Source organism: Sinohyriopsis cumingii, chromosome 13 (genome assembly GCF_028554795.1).
Source record: "Sinohyriopsis cumingii isolate HCF-2022 chromosome 13, ASM2855479v2, whole genome shotgun sequence".
Lineage (NCBI taxonomy): Eukaryota > Metazoa > Mollusca > Bivalvia > Unionida > Unionidae > Sinohyriopsis > Sinohyriopsis cumingii.
The window spans coordinates 36,718,660-36,732,515 of NC_142973.1; the positions used below are offsets into that span (position 1 = coordinate 36,718,660).

General features: G+C 34.7%; 1 protein-coding gene across 1 annotated transcript in view; it reads left to right on the forward strand.

Annotated features, from left to right (window-relative positions):
- Positions 1-762: 762 nt before the first annotated feature.
- Positions 763-13,856, forward strand: part of LOC149785215 (NAD-dependent protein deacylase sirtuin-5, mitochondrial-like) — a 65,214-nt gene continuing 52,120 nt past the window's right edge. The window contains exons 1-3 of the mRNA XM_089979030.1: positions 763-943; positions 9,857-10,009; positions 13,045-13,143. Of these exons, the coding sequence (XP_089835156.1) occupies positions 827-943; positions 9,857-10,009; positions 13,045-13,143 (369 nt within the window). The 5' untranslated portion in view covers positions 763-826. The remainder of the gene's footprint in view (positions 944-9,856; positions 10,010-13,044; positions 13,144-13,856) is intronic.

Genomic DNA, 13,856 nt, shown 5'->3' on the forward strand with positions numbered 1-13,856 from the left:
ACGATTTATTCCCATGTTAAATTCCCCTTGTACGTAGATTGACCCACGATTTTTCGCCATGTTAAATTTCCATTGTACGTAGATTGACCCAGGGGTCCCTGTAATGCTAATTCCCATTGTACGTAGGGTGCCCCCCTTCACTACTATGAGCACTCAAAACTTTTAAGTTATTGAATTTTTAATATCATGAGGTTTGCATAGGTTTACTATGGGAAATGAATTAGTGCCGTAAGTCCTTCACATTACACGTTAAGGGCACACGGTACTAATGGTATGGAAAAATGGGAACCCAGCCTGGAAATGGGTAACATAACATAGAGTATATATGGGTTAGTCTGACCAGGATTGGTTAATAATGTTGGTTATGTTGTAGTAAAAATAATCTTTTGAGAGCTATCCTAGTTGTAAGTGAAAAAATAGAGACATTGTTTTATTGATAGAATTTCAGTTCTTTAAAGTCTTGAGTTTGGAACACTCATTACTAAAATTAGCCCCTGACTCTTTGGTGCGGAATTGAAAGCACATGTTTCAAACACATGCAGTTCCAGAAAATGCCGCGGCTCATATCGTTTCCTCTACACAGAAGTTGACATCCAGGTTTTATCTATACTGATAAATATAGGTTTGATGATGAGCACTCAGTTATTGAATTTTTAATATCACGGTGTTTGCATAGGTTTACTATGGGAACTGAATTAGTACCGTGAGTCCTTAATGCCACTTCTAACTCGCAATTCAAGAACAACAACTCTTGCGTAACTCTACAGTGTACTCATGCGCACTTTGAAAGTTTATATGTGTATTGTTTACATTCTTTTTCTATGAAATGCGATCACTGTCTTCCTGGTTGACAAGTTTTATAAGGAAGCCGTCGCAGTCCCCAGGAAGATTTGCGCCCACTGTCATTCTAGGCAAGGTTCTATTAAATATGGAAGCAGGAAAGGTACTGTATTATGTTACAGATCAGCTCTTTAGGGTGATCTTTCTACTTTTGCATTGTAAGATCAGCTCCGAGACTCAGTCTCGAAGACAAGCATTCGTTTCAGTGAATAAATATGTGAAAACAATTTGTAACACTCATCCCGCTATCTGGTATCATGGTACTAATTGTTTTTCCACAGCCCTTAATGCTAATGTTTGGTGAAATAACTGTACCTTAAAACAACGTTAGCGAGCGTGTCGCACATTTTCCTACAGAGCAATGTTAGATAACAGGGGCTCGTTACAAAGAAAATCAAGGAATGGGGGTTCTAACCTACAGGTTAGAACCCCAGTCCCTTGATTTTCTGTGTAACGAGCCCCTGTGGTTAGATGGTCGATTTGACAAGGACAGGACCAGGTACGCCAGTGCATTAAGAGAGATAACTCTGCTGGAACTAGACAGGGGTAAGAGTTATCTAGTCACAACAGGCCATAGAACACAATTAATTTTACTATATGTTCTCTACATTTGTTTCTCAATACTGACCTTTCCACTGTGTGACAATCAATACAAATCATATGTTAATCTAAAATACCTTCAAAGATGACTTCACGGTGAAGTTCTTGTCAAAGGTTGACCTGCTCTTTTTTGAGATGCTAGACTGTCAACAAAGCATGTAAACAGAACACAGATTTCGCTTCCCGATCATCACCAAGGCCTTATTACTCACTGTGCAATGTCGCCGAAATACACATGGACAACCACACCCTGAGCTCATATTCTCAAGAATAAACAATTACCTTTAAATCCCTACCAAAAATGCATAAATAAAACTCTTCTATCACCACCAAAATGAGAGAGGAAAAAATGTTCCAAAAATAGACTAGAACTACATTCGTGGGTACTGAACTGGAAGTACTTGGTACTGAACTGGAAGTACTAATTGTGACCTGATTCTAACAGACACAGTTTCGGTCACGAGTACCACATTTTAAAAAAATTATAAAAAATATAAAAGATGATCTAGATATGAATTAACATCATTTCACATGTTGCCAAGAGGCTCAACTTTGTTAAGCTTAACAGAAAGTACAACTCTTACAAAATGCACCAATCACAACTGGTTTTGTTGCTTATTTCTGAATACAGACACTGGCTGATTCGGCCCAGGCTTTTTCAGCACATATTACTGGTTGATTTGTACCATGTGAAATATTAACTTTTGTGACATTTACATTGGCTTAAAAGATAATATTCTCATTATTTCACAGGTACTATGAGCAGTTCAAATATATATTTAAGGAAACAAAACCCTGATTGTATGCAAGATAAAAAGGGGATTATATACAATTGAATAGAAACAATGTAAGACTGTTTATCTTGTAATGGCAAGTTAGTAGTGAAATATTTTTTAAAGCAGTTCAATGAAAAAGTATGCAAATAAATACTTTTTTCATGAGAAAATAAAAATAAAATTACTAGCACTGACAAAAATCATAAAATCAGGGCTCATGGATTTATAGGATTATGTTTGTGTTATAGTTTTATTTAGAATGAATCTTTATCCCGTATATTGTAATATATACTATTAGTGGTAAATAACAAATGTATAGTGAAAAAGTAAACTTGTGTCCTCAAGTGTAGGATTTAATTCAATACAATATTCTACTCTATATTCTGATAATCTTGCAGGTCTTGTAATTATTAAACCAAAGAAAATGATAACAAAAAAAAGTTGTTCCCGCTGTTGAAAGATGAAATACATTTTACAAACCTTTCTTTGAAGCACGGTCTAAATCAGCCATGGTCTGAATCAGCCATGGTCCAAATCAGCCATGGTTCCCTCTGACTTAAATGAGTGCCTGTGATCTCAACGCAGTCTACCTAAACACATAATGTGCAGTAATGGAGATGAAATAAAGTAATGGATAATAAAAAAAAAATTAAAGATATATTTTTTGTACCGTTTGTTGTTGTTGTTATTGCTGTTTATGCATTTACATTATTATGAACATTGTGGGCACTGGTGTAAAACAGTGGAATATCACAGGGATAAAACAAAGGAACAGCACTGGGGTAAAACTGTGGAATAGCACTGGGGTGAAACAATGGAATAGCACTGGGATAAAACAATGGAATAGCACTGGGGTAAAACTGTGGAATAGCACTGGGGTAAAACAATGGAATAGCACAGGGATAAAACAATGGAATAGCACTGGGGTAAAACTGGAATAGCACTGGGATAAAACAATGAAATAGCACTGGGGTAAAACTAGAATAGCACTGGGGTTAAACAATGGAATAGCACTGGGGTAAAACTGTGGAATAGCACTGGGGTAAAACAGTGGAATAGCACTAGGATAAAACAATGGAATAGCACTGGGGTAAAATAATGGAATAGTACTGGAGTAAAAAATTGGAATAACACTGGGATAAAACAATGGAATAGCACTGGGGTAAAACAATGGAATAGCACTTGAATATACAGTAGGAGTAGTGTACTATAAAAATGACATATTAAGCACTGAATTAAGCTTGATTATATTTGTATATTTCTGTCTCTAGTTTGGAGACTTTTTATTTATTGTTTTTATTTTCTAAATTGTAGTTCTCTGAAATTTGATTTTCACACAATTTTATTTTTGTATGACTGAAGTGTGCAGTTTTATTTTAAATAAGACAGCTTTAAGGAGAGTCTTGCCATTGCAAATATCATTTTGTGTGTGTGTGTGTGTGTCTGTGTGTGTGTGTGTGTGTGTATATATACCAATATATTGAAACTCATATCAGTGCTTTTGAAATGCAAATATTTATTTTAGCAACTGATGCAATTTCATTTTTCTATTTTTTGTTGACAACCGTCTGTTTTTTGGGCTTATTTTTATCCCAAAGTCATAAGAGTACATGCTTAATTTCTGATCATGTTCTCCAAAACACGAATATAAAAACAATGTGCTTCCAAACAAACTACAGATGAGATTTTGCATATTCTTTGCACCTGGTAGAATATTATCTTTCTCATTGTCAGAAGTTACTGTATTTTTGCACATTTAGTTTAAACCGAAAACGAACTTTTTATTTTGATCTTTCAATTCACGTTACTTTAAATCTGCCAGTTTATACTGCTCTGTTAATCATTTGTACTGATGAAACAGTTTTAAAACTTGGGTTGAACTCTTTTCTGACATCTTGAGTACATAGGCATTTACATGGTTTTTTACATAGCAAATTTTCTAGACAGCAGGTTGTCCAACACTGCATACAAAACAGATAGATATAATGGATTGGCATACTTAAAGTGTGTTGGGTTAAGAAGCAGTTTTATTTGGTAGAGTTTTTTGGAATAAACAATAGATTAAAAAAGAGGAACACACTTGGATATTGAGGACTGTTCAATAAATTTAAGTTTTTTTATTTGTATGTAAACTTAAGGCATTCACCATAAATTCTGCATGCTTCCATGATACAAAATAAATCCATGATTACATACATTAATTCCCACTTATCTAAAGTTTTCATTGACAGGAAAATCTTGTAACACGTTTGCAAGCTGATCTTCTCAGTTTTTTCTTGATACAATTCTTATCTTAGGATACATTACCTTGATTCATCATCAGTGGTCATCATGGTATATTCCTTGTGTCTGGATCAAAATGATGCAGTACCCAAGTACATAATATGTATGTATATGTGTCGATAAATATGCATAAAAATGATCATATTATTTTTACCTTCATGCATTTTATGAATTGTTTGTCATTCATCAGTTTTCATTTAAGCTTTCTGAACTTGAACACAGGTATTGTTGTTTTAGAGATTTGGTATAAAATCATCTCTAAGATCCTAATATTATCAGTCTATTGTTTTATTGTTGCCATAGTAACCAAGCTATTTGGTACCAATTCAACAAATTAAATGCTAGACCAGAGTACTTTTTATGTTTGAAATGTTTCAGACCATGTGATTACATCATAGAAAAATAGAATATACAGCCACAACTTTACTGTATTAAGTGTTCAATCTTAACATTTCACTGAAAACAAAACACCTATATTTGGTGAAACTTGGATAATCCAAGCCAAATAATTAGAAAATCTCACTTTTCTCAATCATAAATTAAAAAAATTCAAAGCATGACTGATTTGGCAAGAAAGTAGAAAGCTTAGTATAAATAAATGCTAAAAATATGTACTTTTGTCATGATTTTTACACATTTTAGGCTCGATTTGGTTGCCATGGCAACCAGTCATATCATCACCTGCATGCTGAAATAAAGTATACCTAATACCCATCCAGCGTCCTCAACAAATTTCCCTCTATAAAGAAAATTGTTATTACACAAGAAGTAAACTCAAAAAGGATGCCAAATTACTGAATAAATGGATAAATCCTGTGCAAATCAGGAAGTTAATCCTTCAGTTTGATGTACAGTGAAGGGTGAAAATATTCATGAAATACAGTATCGGAGATGAAATACAGTAATGGACCCAGAATTATAGTAATGGAAACTAGGCATTATGCATGAACAATGAATGCACATGTAACGTTGAATTATAAGATATTTTTGGTTCAGTTTGTTTTTGTTGTCGTGACTGTTGACTTTAATATATATGATGGTGCTTATGGAACACCAATATACAAAAAAGTACATACTATTCTGTGGTAGCAAATAATAACAACATATAGTCATGGAACTTAATATATTTCTATCTATTCATTCATTACTGTTTCCATTTTAAAGATGTTTTTCATTGTTAACATTTTTCTAAGTTATTATCAAAAATGGATAACTGTTATCCCGATTTTGTCAGTGCTTGGAACACCATCCTCCAAAAAACCTCAAAAGTAATAGGACACTGTACCAGTACCACATGCAGTGTCATCTATCTACTCATCTGCATGAAATGTGGTAAACAACATGTAGTTGAGACTAAAAAGGGAATTCCAAGTGAGAATAAAAGAGCACTTGAGGGATATCCGTAATCAGAAAGATTCCCTGGTGTCTCAGCATTTTAATTATCTGACCACAACACAGATTGTGTTAAATATCAGATAGTAGAAAATATTAAATCTGATGCACAGCTCTCCAGCAGCACTTTAATTTAGGAAAGATAGAGAAATTAATTGGATATGCCAATTACATACTCTACAGCCGGTAGGGATTACCATCTTCTAAATGGGAGTACAGGCATTTTTAACTTAATGCAAACAACATAGACCCTAATCTGCTGTTGCATAATGTGACAGGAGATCAATGTATATTTTGTATGTTCTGCTAATTAGGCCCAACAAACTGCATAGATCCAGATCTAGTGGTACATTATGTGATGGTAGATCACAGACTATGCAGTTTGCAGTTCGACTGGACTTATAAATAAGCGAGTACATACAGTTTTAATTTAATTGGTTACTCAGCCCAGACTTAAGTAATTATGACTGTAGTCAACATTTTTAGAGTAATCAATCTCACTGGAAAGTAATTTACCCCAAGTTTGATAAAGAGTGTGGAGATCTGAACCCTTGAAATAACTAAATTTTGTGTATAGTTTTTTCCTAAGAGTTCTGAAGATATCTTATACTTTTTATTGATTTTAAAATTTTCTTTCACATGACTGTTACTTTGATTATTTAAATTGTATTTAAAAATATTTCATTAATTAATAAGAGATGGAAGTTAAAACCATGTCATTTTAGTGCAAGCTGTCCCAGCATTCATAGTGCTACATTTTAGTGCAAGCTGTCCCAGCATTCATAGTGCTACATTTTAGTGCAAGCTGTCCCAGCATTCATAGTGCTACATTTTAGTGCAAGCTGTCCCAGCATTCATAGTGCTACATTACACCTAGGTAAAAAGGGATTTTGGGTTGACTAAGTCATAATCTAATGATAATATCACAGTGTAATGATACACCTAGGTAAAAAGTGATTTTGTTTTGACTAAGTCGTAATGTTTTGACTTGCAGATGAAAATTCCTACAGCAGATGGGTCTTTTTAAACTGTAAAAATGTCCAGTCGGAAACAGGACAAATCAATACCACTTTGCAAATTTGTAAAAAAAAAGAATGATGCAATACAGCACTCGGATTGAACACTTCATCATGGCCATTTCAGCACTTGTGGACTTTATGATTATTCATCAAAAGTTAAACATGTAGTATAGTTAAAGTGAGTGTTGAATAAAATTTTTTTTAATTATGTACATATTTAGATTCTGGATCTGATCCACATGAATTATGTCCATTTCTTGCCTAGTATTTTGACCTTCAGATCCAGGTTTGTAGTAAAAACAAATGTACATTTTTCATACAGAGTACTTTAATCATATAATGTAATTTATTAACTGTGATGTCAAAGCCCCAGCAAAGTAGAGGTACTAATATTAGAACTAGTAATATATAGATTACACTTTTATGCTCAGATTATGCTTTTTTGCCACTTATATTAGTAAAAATTATGTTTATACCTTTCTTGGGGTTGGCATATATGAGTATGTCATATAGCATGCAAGTGGGTTCATTTGGGGTCGCATTGAAATCATTGTAATTGATTAACTTGATCATAAAAATCCCATAGGTAATGATAATAGTGTTAAGAATCCCATAGGTAACAGCTTACAATTTGTTGCATACAACTCAAGAAGACACATTTATGTAACATGTTATGGAACTGACTTTGGTGATGTTGTTCAGGGGTGCACCAAGAGTGCTCACAGACTTGTCTTTGCTAAACATGTTGTAATGCAAGTTGTTGATAGGATAAAAAATGTTGCTGCAGACCAGTTGAAATTACAAAACATCAGATCTTGACATTTAAGATTTTGTTGTGAGGCTGTGAGGAGCTGTTGCAAAGAACTGGGCTGGGATCACTGAAAACGATGAAATCAGAGACACTGGTGTGTCAATGGATTATTCCAAAGAATATGTTGCTGATGCTACAACAAAACAATACATAGAAGAACAAATCATAAACATGCCTGCACCACCACAAGTAGTAACTTCAGGGAGTGAAATTAAAAAAATATTAATCATTGAGGAGAGGAAAAGGCTGTAATCTTAGGTAGTCGACTTGTTTTCCATTCTAATCCCAATGGTTTTGAATGACTTCTACATAATATCTCAAAGGAGTGTGAGTCCAGATCATCCTTGTTTATTTGAACCTGAGCTGAAGGTTTGGTATAGAATAGTCTTGTTGATAAATAATAATCAGAATGCTGCCTTAATATGGCTGCTAAGACCTAGTGAAATACCAAACATTACATTATTTTTCACATTCATTTACAGTATCAACAGCATTCAGAGATAAAAATTTACTTTGAATAATTAAACTTAAACATTATTGAGGTTTGTATTTAAGATTAGATTTGACAATTATGTATAAGTAATGGATTCTCACCATGGTGATAAGGTTGCAGAATTTACCGATGGGGTGTTGGATAAGCTGTCTAGCGATGCCAACATCGACAGTGATTTTGTTCCACCTGTCAATGAGCATCTGTTTTAGTGTGATATTACCAGACCATCGTATACACTAAAATATAATTCTATTGAGGGTCAAAGAGAAATTGATAGCTGAGACCACCCTGGTGCTGACATGCCAACTCGAGGTCAGCTTGGTGTAATAGCATTAGCATGTGAAAATGTCCAGTCTTTGGCAGCAGCACCAGGTTTGAGAACACTCCGGGGTTCTTTTACAATGACAAAAGTGGAATTCACCACTGTATCCACCCCAGTTACATTGACCAAGGAATATGATGGAATTCACCACTTTAACCATCCCAGTTATATTGACCAAGGAATATGATGGAATTCACCACTGTATCCACCCCAGTTACATTGACCAAAGAATATATTACACCAACATTGATTCATTGAGAAAAAGAGATCCTGACTGCTATTCAGGAAGGATACACACGTTGGGTAACAGTTTTTGGCAAATTACAAGAACAATTGTTTCAAACATATTTTAGTGGTGTAATTGGTATATTGTTAAATGAAAAGGGTGCTAGGCCACCAGACCACACACTCACCAGACATTTAAAGATTTCCCAAGCAAATATTTTCTATGATTTTATGACAGTTGTAAGCCAGTAGAAAAGGGTAATTGGTTAGAAGTGTGTATACGTGTTTCGTGTCAAGCAATTGTACTATGCAGTTATATAGTAATAGAAGAACTATGATGGATCCTCAGTGGTACTGACATGAACAAATAATCATAGTGGAACTGCAAAGTAAAATCACCAAGAGAACAGTGCTACTTGTAAATTACAAAATGTGCATGTCTTTTGGCTAACGCAATTCATAGAAACGCTTCGGCAAGTACAGTTGATCTGAGTACAGCTTCAATCATGGCAACTGCAACATAATAATTGTACCAGTCAGAATCGTTGTTGGGGATATATTGATAGTAGCCATTTTGCGTGTGTTTAATTTTGATACAGTTACATTCATCAGTATGTGTCTATTTAGAACTGCTTGCAGCGAGCAGCATAAAGTAGTCTCAATACAATTAGTAAACTGTATCCAGTTGCTATTGAGGATAAAATAATTAGCATGGCCAAGTTCAAGACTGTTGCCAGAAATGGAAACTCACTGAAAACTCCTAGCACAGATAAGGAACTGTGTGGTAGTAAGTAGATTTATAGATAATAAATGTCAAGGAAAATGTCTACCATCAGTACTGTCATAGGTGTTTTGTGGTTACTGATCTAAGTCACTGCCTCTGTCTTGTTTGATTCTGGCAATTGTGTGTTCACTTCACTTTCATGGTTTATTAATCCATGGTTTGCACATTGTACATGTATGTGGCTTATTTGCTAAAATGAGCAAAAGTCATGAGTGATAGAAGGCTATGACCTAGATCAGGAACAAAAAGGCAAAACATACAATACCACACTACAAAATAATAATTAAATTATTTTGTCATTTTTGTTTTAGTCAAAACTTCCCAGCTCTGATCTTGCAGCCTTCAGAAAGGATTTTGCTAAGGCAAAGCACATTGTTATTCTAACAGGTGCTGGAGTAAGTGCAGAAAGTGGAGTTCCAACTTTTAGGGGTGCTGGAGGTTTCTGGAGAAAATGGCAGGCTCAGGTTTGTATCAGTGAAGTTAAGGATGATTTCTTGTGAAATGTTGGACTTGTTAAATGTTTTAAAAAATGTATTATTTTCAAACAGAGATTTAGATAAGCAGCATATTTGTATATTTTATGAAACAGAACAATTCAATTGTAAGCATTTAGTCAAAAGCAGTCAGTAAATTCCTCTTGCTGTAAGCACAGTCCATGTTTTATTATGGCACATTCAGTATAAACTATGCTGTAAGCACAGTCCATGTTTTATTATGTAGCTGTGTTGTCAGCACAGTCCATGTTTTATTATGGTACATTCAGTTAGTGTAAACTATGCTGTCAGCACAGTCCATGTTTTATTATGGCACATTCAGTGTAAACTATGCTGTAAGCACAGTCCATGTTTTATTATGTAGCTGTGCTGTCAGCACAGTCCATGTTTTATTATGGTACATTCAGTTAGTGTAAACTATGCTGTCAGCACAGTCCATGTTTTATTATGGCACATTCAGTATAAACTATGCTGTAAGCACAGTCCATGTTTTATTATGTAGCTGTGCTGTCAGCACAGTCCATGTTTTATTATGGTACATTCAGTTAGTGTAAACTATGCTGTCAGCACAGTCCATGTTTTATTATGGCACATTCAGTGTAAACTATGCTGTAAGCACAGTCTATGTTTTATTATGGCACATTCAGTTAGTGTAAACTATGCTGTCAGCACAGTCTATGTTTTATCATGGCACATTCAGTTAGTGTAAACTATGCTGTCAGGCACAGTCCATGTTTTATTATGGCACATTCAATCAATATAAACTATGATGTCAGCACAGTCCATGTTTTGTTATGGCACATTCAGTCAATATAAGCTATGATATTAGCACAGTCCATGTTTTGTTATGGCACATTAAATCAGTATTAGCTGTGCTGTCAGTACAGTCCATGTTTTATTATGGCACATTCAGTCAATATAAGCTATGATGTCAGCACAGTCCATGTTTTGTTATGGCACATTTAGTCAATATAAGCTATGATATTAACACAGTCCATGTTTTATTATCCCACATTCAATGAATATTAGCTGTGCTGTCAGCACAGTCCATGTTTTATTATGGCACATTCAGTCAGTATTAGCTATGATGTCAGCACAGTCCTTATTTTATTATGGCACATTCAGTCAGTATTAGCTGTGCTGTAAGTACAGTCCATGTTTTATTATGGCACATTCAGCCATATAAACTATAATGTCAGCACAGTCCATGTTTTATTATGGTTCATTCAGCCAACATATGCTATGATGTCAGCACAGTCCATGTTTTATTATGGCACATTCAGTCAATATTAGCCATGCTGTCAGCACAGTCCATGTTTTATTATGGTACATTCAATCAGTATTAGCTGTGCTGTTAGCACAGTCCATGTTTTATTATGGCACATTCAGTCAATATAAACTAAGATGTCAGCACAGTCCATGTTTTATTATGGCACATTCAGTCAGTAATAGCTGTGCTGTCAGCAAAGTCCATGTTTTATTATGGCACATTCAGTCAATATAAGCTATGATGTCAGCACATTCCATATTTTATTATGGCACATTCAGTCAATATTAGCTATGATGTTGGCACAGTCCATATTTTATTATGGCACATTAAGTCAGTATAAGCTATGATGTCAGCACAGTCCATGTTTTATTATGACACATTCAATTTAAGCTATGATGTCAGCACAGTCCATGTTTTATTATGGCACATTCAGTCAGTATAAGCTATGATGTCAGCACAGTCCATGTTTTATTATGGCACTCTCAATCAGTATTAGCTGTGCTGTCAGCACAGTCCATGTTTTATTATGACACATTCAGTCAATATAAACTATGCTGTCAGCACAGTCCATGTTTTATTATGACACATTCAGTCAGTGTAAACTATGCTGTCAGTACAGTCTGTTTTATTATGGCAGATTCAGTTAGTATTAGCTGTGCTGTCAGCACAGTCCATTTTTTATTATGGCCCATTCAGTCAATATAAACTATGCTGTCATCACAGTCCATGTTTTATTATGGCACATTTAGTCAAACCTACCATTAAGTACATGTAAATTACAAATTTTGCATATTTCTATGAAAGCCAAACCAAAATTGTTGTGTGGGTGATGTCATAATGTAGTTATCATATAATGATGTCAATTCAGTGTGTGCACTGAACAGTGAAATTTATAACAACATCTTAGCATTAGGATTATTGTGGTTACCCTGAATCTGTCTCTTGGACCATCTGTCCTTTATATATACATATTTATCACATTAACTCTAATCCACAGAGTGGAAATTAATGAACCTCATTTACAGTTGAGTTATCCATATCATAACAATATGCAAGAGTTATAATATCACTCCACACCAGGGTCCTTGCAAAGAGGTCAGTAATCAAATGTACAATAAAATCTAACTTACAGTGGCATTTTCTTTTCCTTTGGACTAGTTTATATATATGTAGTCATATGAAGAAGGCTCATTATGTACCTAGTGGATTCTGAGTTACTACAAATTTTTGTGAACTAACTGTAAATTGTCAATTCCTGTCAAATTAATAAATGAAATAGTTACCTTTCCTATGTACACTTCCAAATATGGAATTTGTACTATAAATAATAGTAACAGCTTTTCTTTGCCCTGTCTGAGCACACTGAACCTCTGACCATGACCGTTGGAAACACAGATGGGTCCTGGCACATGTACTGAAAATTTAGCACTTAAAAAAATATTCCTTCCCATTTCTATGTACTGCTAATCTCATTGGAAGAAAAAAATTGAGATTAATTGTATGGTGTTAATGTTTAAAAAAAAAACATCTACAAGGATTGTAATGCAATTTAATTTTTAATTCATTTATTGCCATATTTTTTATATTGTATGTACCATGGTAATACAGAATTCATACTGCAGTGAGCAAAGCCCTAGTAATGTTTTGCTGAGAATAAAAAGAATCTAATATTCAATTTGCAAAATATAAATGTTTCTTAGATATTATCATTAAAAGCATTGTATTTATTTGCCAGGATCTGGCCACTCTTGAAGCCTTTACAGAAAACCCATCATTGGTGTGGGAGTTTTATCATTATCGCAGGGAGGTCATGGCTTCCAAGCAACCTAATAAGGTAATTAGGCATGTTGTAAAAATGAAAATTGCTACATAACTGTTGACATAAATGATTTAATGGAGGGGAAATCATGATACCATCCATCTGTCCAACTGTAACTCTGTCTAATCTTAAAGTACCGGATGGTAATTCACCAAACTTGGTTCATATGCTACCCATATGGTAACCATCTATAAGAGTGGTAAATTGATTTCAGGCCACAGCAGTCACCTTTGTTAGTATTGTTTCTGACCAAATTTGTACCTGCAATTGTTGAAGGAGGATATATAATACTATATAATGACTTTGAGTTATGACCACTGGGTCATAGCCTGAAAGGGTGTCAGGGGTTGTAATAATGGTTTGGTTATTGGGATTTAATGACACTTTACAGAACATAATAAGCTATACATGACAGTGAGTATTTTAGGTGGAGGAAGACCTCAGGAAAAACCATCAATGCACAGTAAGCTACTGGCAAGCTTTCTTACATGCTCACGTTGGTTGAGTCGAGACTCAAATTCATGTGAAAAGAGGTGAGATGTGTGGTTGATCTAGAGGTGCTTTGAGCATAGACCTCACCTTTACCTGTCCCTATTGGGAACCTTGCTCACCTTTACCTGTCCGTACTGGGAACCTTGCTCACCATTACCAGTCCCTATTGGGAACCTTGCTCACCTTTACCTGTCCATACTCGGAACCTTGCTGCAGATTTAATTTCCTTAGGATTT